Source organism: Eriocheir sinensis, chromosome 61, assembly GCF_024679095.1.
Source record: "Eriocheir sinensis breed Jianghai 21 chromosome 61, ASM2467909v1, whole genome shotgun sequence".
NCBI lineage: Eukaryota > Metazoa > Arthropoda > Malacostraca > Decapoda > Varunidae > Eriocheir > Eriocheir sinensis.
The window spans coordinates 5262637-5269194 of NC_066569.1; the positions used below are offsets into that span (position 1 = coordinate 5262637).

At 43.7% G+C, this 6558-nt stretch overlaps 1 protein-coding gene across 1 annotated transcript in view; it reads left to right on the plus strand.

The window, feature by feature from the left end:
• The window catches only part of LOC126986012 (translation initiation factor IF-2-like), a 43859-nt gene extending 41401 nt beyond the window's left edge, over window positions 1-2458 (plus strand). The window contains exon 7 of the mRNA XM_050841697.1: window positions 2341-2458. Within this exon, the coding sequence (XP_050697654.1) occupies window positions 2341-2458 (118 nt within the window). The remainder of the gene's footprint in view (window positions 1-2340) is intronic.
• The last annotated feature ends 4100 nt before the right edge of the window (window positions 2459-6558 follow it).

The window sequence follows — 6558 nt, forward strand, 5'->3', positions numbered from 1 at the left end:
CCCCACGCTGACGACACCACCACCACCACCGCGGAGGACCCCACCACCACCACTACCACCCCACCACCGCCCCCACCATCACCCCCACCAACAATAACATCACCACCGCGCCCCTTGCCAACAACAATAACAACAACAACAACAGTACCTGCCTCACCACCACCACCACCCCCACCACCACCACCACCACAGCCAGCCAGTCACCACGTCACTGCCACCACTGTCCGCGGCAGCAGGGGGGGGGGGGCAGCAGGACAGTGTGGACCAGCTGTGCTGCAGACCAGTGAACATGGACGACCTGACACGGACATACTCCCCCAGGTGAGCTGCACACCTGCCACACACCTGCTGCACACCTCCCACACCCGCCACACACCTCCCACACCTGCCACACACCTCCCACACCTGCGACACACCTCCCACACCTGCCACACACCTCCCACACCTGCGACACACCTGCTGCACACCTCCCACACACCTCCCACACCCGCCACACACCTCCCACACCTGCCACACACCTCCCACACCTGCGACACACCTCCCACACACCTGCTGCACACCTCCCACACATGACACACACCTCCCACACCTGCCACACACCTCCCACACCTGCCACACACCTCCCACACCTGCCACACACCTCCCACACCCGCCACACACCTCCCACACCTGCCACACACCTCCCACACTTGTCACACACCTCCCACACTTGCCACACACCTGCCACATACCTCCTACACCTGCCACACACCTCCCACACCTGCCACACATCTCCCACACCTGCCACACACCTCCCACACTTGTCACACCTCCCACACCCGCCACACACCTGCCACACACCTCCCACTCCTGCCACACACCTCCCACACCTGCCACACACCCACACCTGCCACACACCTCCCACACCTGCCACACACCTCCCACACCTCCCACATCTGCCACACACCTCCCGCACCTGTTACACACCTCCCACACCACCTTCACACCTGCTATACACCTGCTCATTCACTCCCAACACCACCTACACCCGCTCATTCACTTCCACACACCTGTCACACCTTCCTCACATCTGCTCATTGACTCATACACATCATTCTCACACCTAATAATTACCTACTCACCTTCCACACCTGTTGATGACCTCTTGCTTGAAACACCTGCTACACACCTGCTCCCTAACTCCCACACACCTGCTGAACATTTGCACACCTAATTATCATCTGGTCAACTTTCACACCTGTTAATTAGTTCCTTTATACTGCCTGCTTAAAACACCTCCTCTGCTAATTAACTCCCACACACCTGCCTGTCACACGTATTGAAAACTTACCTGTCTAATAATTTTTTACCTGTTCATGCACTTTCCCTCTCTCTAATTAATCTACCTGTCGTAATTGTATTGTTATCATTTACCTTTCCCCATTCTAATTAATCTACCTGTCTTAATCACCCTTTCTAATTGACCTTATCTGTCCTAATTACCTTTTTTACCTGTTTTCATTCACCTTTCGTCCTCCTTTCTAATTGATCTGCCTGTCTAAATCACCCTTTCTAATTATACTTACCTGTCCTAATCACCTTTCTTACCTGTACTCCTTTCTAATTGATCTACCTGTCTTAATCACCCTTTCTAATTGACCTTACCTGTCCTCTTTTGTAATTGATCTGCCTGTCTAAATCACCCATTCTAATTGACCTTACCTGTCCTAATCACCTTTCTTACCTGTACTCCTTTATAATTGATCTACCTGTCTAAATCACCCTTTATAATTGACCTTATCTGTCCTAATCACCTTTCTTACCTGTCCTCTTTTGTAATTGATCTGCCTGTCTAAATCACCCTTTCTAATTGACCTTACCTGTCCTAATCACCCTTCTTACCTGTTTTCATTCACCTTTCGTCCTCCTTTCTAATTAATCTACCTGTCTGAATCACGCTTTCTAATTGATCTTACCTGTCCTTTTTGCCTGTTTTCATTCACCTTTCCTCCTTTCTAATTAATCTGCCTGTCTAAATCACCCTTTGTAATTGATCTACCTGTCTAAATCACCCTTTCTAATTGATCTACCTGTCCTAATCACCCTTTCTAATTAACTTTACCTGTCTTAATCACCTTTTTACTTGACTCACCTTTCCTCTTCCTTTATAATTGATCTGCCTGTCTAAATCACCCTTTATAATTGACCTTACCTGTCCTAATGACCTTTCTTACCTGCTTTCATTCACATTTTGTCCTTTATAATTAATATACCTGTCCAAATCACCCTTTCTAATTGACCTTACCTGTCTTAATCACCTTTATGCCTGTGACTCACCTTTCCTCTCCCTCCTTGTGACAGGCTCCGCGGTGACAGCCTTGACAGCAGCAGCGGCGGCGGCGGGGACTGGCGGAGGGAGCGAGCGGCGATTCTCTTAGGTGAGTGTGGCTGGCTGTCTAGTGTGGGTCGGGCTGTCTAATTGTCTGTCTATTTATTTATTTGTTTGTTTACTTTTGAATGTCTGTTGGTTTGTCTTTTCTTTGTATTGTTATTTTTTTGTGCTGTCCTTTTTTACGGCTGTCTAATTGTCTGTCTGTATTTATTTATTTGTTTATTTACTTTTGAATGTCTGTTTGTTTGTCTTTTCTTCTGTATTATTATTTTGTTTATTGTTTTGTTTTTTATCGTTTTTTTGTGCTGTCTATTCTTTTTTTTATGTTTATAATAATTTATATGTATTATTATTATGTTTATGATTTTGTTTTTCATTGTTTTTTTTTTTGTGGTCTTGTTTTTTTGGATTTTTTTTCTTTATTTTTACTAGCTGTCTAATGGCTGTCTTTTCTTTTCTTCCTGTCCTATTTTCATATCGGTGTATTTTCCTTTTTTTTTTTTTGTAAGGTCTTTTTTTCTTGTTTTATTATTGTATGGGTGTATTTTCCTGTCTATTTTTTTTTTTTATATCTGTTTTCTCCTCTTGCTGTCTATTATTATGTATTGCTGTCTTATTTCCCTGTTTTATATTTTTTTACTTTAATTTTGTTTATTATTTTCTCTATGGCTGTCAGTGCTTTATTATGTTAAGGGCTGTCTATTTTGCTGTCTATTATTCCCTATGGCTTTCTATCTTGCTGTCTATTCTATTATTATTATTATCATTATTATTATTATTATTATTATTATTAGTAGTAGTAGTAGTAGTAATAGTAGTAGTAGTAGCAGTAGTAGTAGTAGTAGTAGCAGTAGTAGTAGTAGTAATAGTAGTAGTAGTAGAAATAGTAGTAGTAGTAATATTAGTAGTATGTATATTATTTGTATCATTTGTCTTTTATAAACATCTATTGGTCGATTAACCTTAATTTAGAGAAAGTTAATTGTGAGTGTGTGTGTGTGTGTGTGTGTGTGTGTGTGACCTCGACCCATGAAGAGAGGATTTTGAGAGTCCTTCACCGTGACCTGAGAGAGAGAGAGAGAGAGAGAGAGAGAGAGAGAGAGAGAGAGTTGAAGGTAAGATGAAGGTCAAGGGTTGAGGTCGTTTCTGCTCTCTATCTCCCTCCCTCTCTCCCTCTCTCTCTCCCATAGGTTTGGCAGCTTCCCACTCTCTCTCTTTTTCTCCATTTTTAGAGTGAGTCACTTTTAAGGAAACTAGCTGACGTCACTCTCTCTCTCTCTCTCTCTCTCTCTCTCTCTCTGATGCTTCAACATCTTATAATTATTTTTCTCCTCCTCCTCCTCTTCTTCTTCTGCTTCTTCTTCTTCTTCTGCTTCTTCTTCTTCCTCTTCCTCTTCTCCTTCATCTTCAACTACTCTCCTTCCTCTTCTATCACCCAGCCTCATTTCCTCCTCCTCCTCCTCCTCCTCCTGCAGTCTTCCCTCATACCAAGAATTTGTGTATCATGGGTCAGGCCTCTGTGTGTGTGTGTGTGAGTGTGTGTGTGTGTGTGTTCAAGGTTAGGGTGCAGTGGTGGTGTGGTGGACTGGTGGTAGTGGCGGCAGTGTGGCTATGGTGGTGGTCGCGGTAGGAAGGGAGGAAGAGGCAGGAGGAGGAGGAGGAGGAGGAAGAGAAGAAGGAGGAGGAGGAAGGAGGATGTTGCCGTTGTTTCTCTCATTCTCTCTTTCTCTATCTTTTGTGTGTTTGTGTTAGTGTGAAGAAAATTTTAGTGAAAGAAAGAAGGAAGGAAGAAGGAAGAGAAGGAGAAGAAAGGAAGGAACTCTCACACCTCCTTCAATGTATCGTGTTATCAGTGAAGGAAGGAAGGGAGTGAAGGAAAAGAAGGAAGAAGGAACCCAAACACCCTCATTTTATCGTGTTATCAGTGAAGGAAGGGAGTGAAGGAAAAGAAGGAAGAAGGAACCCAAACACCCTCATTTTATCGTGTTATCAGTGAAGGAAGGAAGGAAGGGAGTGAAGGAAGAGGAAGAAGGAAGGAACTCAAACACCTCCTTCAATGTTATCAGTGAAGGAAGGGAGTGAGTGAAGAAAGGAACAAGAAGAGGAGGAAGATAAAGAAAGAAAGAAAGGAAGGAGAGAAGAAAGATATGAAAAAGGAAAGTTAAGAAAAATATTTTAGATAGGAAAGAAGGAAAGAGATAAATATATAGAGAAAGGAAGAAAGGAAAAGGAAGGAAGAGTAAGATAATTATACAAAGGAAGAAGGAAGGAAGGAAGGAAGGAAGGAAATAATCGCACATTTTAATTTCCTTTCCTAACAAGCGTATGAGAACTGTGCTCAAGAAAGAGAGGAACAAGAGGAGGAGGAGGAGGAGAATGAAGAAGAAGAAGAAGAAGAAGAGGAGGAGGAGGAGGAGGAGGAGGAGGGTGGCAGTGTGGGAAGACAATCAAACCAGCAAAGAAAAGAAAGAATAAAGAGAAAAAGATTGAAGAAAGAGAAGAAGAAGAAGGAGGAGGAGGAGGAGGAGAGGTGATAAGAGATAATCGTATTGGTATAAGAATGAAGGAAGGAAGGAAGAAGATAAATAAAAGGAAAAAGAGGAGGAAAAGATTAAAAAAGAGGAAGTGTATGGAATAAGTCGTGTCTGTGAAGGAAGGAAGGAAGGAGGGAAGGAAGGAAGGGAGGAAGGAGAAAGGATACTGTATTGATTTTATGGAAGGAAAGAATCGTAGAAATAAAGGAAGAGAGAGAGAGAGAGAGAGAGAGAGAGAGAGAGAGAGAGAGAGTAGGAAGTAGGAAGTAGAAACATAAAGAGGAAAGTTTTTTTTATTTTCTCTTTTCCTTTTTTCTTTATTTTCTTTCAGTAAACAAAAAAAATATACCTCATTTTTTTATGCGAGAAATATGTAACTCTCTCTCTCTCTCTCTCTCATGGGTTGGTATGGAAGATGATCTCACTGTAATACAACTGTTCTCTCTCTCTCTCTCTCTCTCTCTCTCTCTCTCTCTCTCTCTCTCTCTCTCTCTCTCATCTCTTTTTGCCCTCCCTCCCTCCCTCCCTTTTCTTTCTCCCTTTCTCTCCTTTTATCCTTCCTCCTCCCTCCCTCCTCTCCTCTCCCCTTCCTTCTCCCTTTCTTCTCCCTTTCATTAATTCCTCCCTTCTTTCTTCCTTCCTCTTTTTCCTTCCTTCTCCTTCTCTTTCTCATCCTCCTCCTTCCTTCATCTTCTTTTTCTTCCTCTTGTCCTCCTTTCCTCACATTCTTCCTTCTTCCCTTCCTTCACTTCTTCCCTCCTCCTCCTCCTCCTCCCTCTCCAAGGACTTTGTGCATATTATCCCTCCCTTTTTTTCTCTCTCCCTCTCTCTCCCTCTCTTTTATTCCTTCTCTCTTCTCTCTGTTCTTATTCTACGCATGAAGGAAGAGGAGGAGGAGGAGGAAAGAAGAGAGGAAAAAAAAGCATTAAAGAAGAAAATAAAAATGATAACGTGAAATTATCATTATTATTATTGTTGTTGTTGTTTTTCTTTGTGTTTTGTGTTTGCTTGTTTGTCTTTAATAAGGAAGAGGAGGAGGAAGAAGAGGAGGAGGAGGAGGAGGAGGAAAGGGTCTTGGTGTTACATAGAAGAGGAAGACGGATTTAGAGAAGGGAAGAGGAGGAGGAGGAAGAAGAAGAGGAAGAGGAGGAGGAGGAGGAGGAAGAAAAAGAAGAGGAAGAGGAGGAGGAGGAGGAGGAGGAGGAGGAAAGGGTCTTGGTGTTATATAGAAGAAGAAGACGGATTTAGAGAAGGGAAGAGGAGGAGGAGGAAGAAGAAGAGGAAGAGGAGGAGGAGGAGGAGGAAGTAGAGGAGATAATTTATATATACTTATGGAGACGAAAAACACACACACACACACACACACACACACACACACACACGCTGGCAACACTGGTGGAGGCTTGGCAACACTGCAACACATGGCTGGGTATTAGTATGACGTCACAGCTCCCCCTTCCCCTTCCCTTTCCCCTTCCTTTCCCTTTCCCCTTCCTTTCCCTTTCCCCTTCCTTTCCCTTTCCCTTCCCTTCCCTTCCCCATCGTCACCTTCCCTTACCTCATTATTCCTTCCTTTATCATTATTTCCATTTTCCTTCCCCTTCCCTTCCCTTCCCCTTCCCTTTCCCCTTCCTTTCCCTTCCCCTTCCTTTC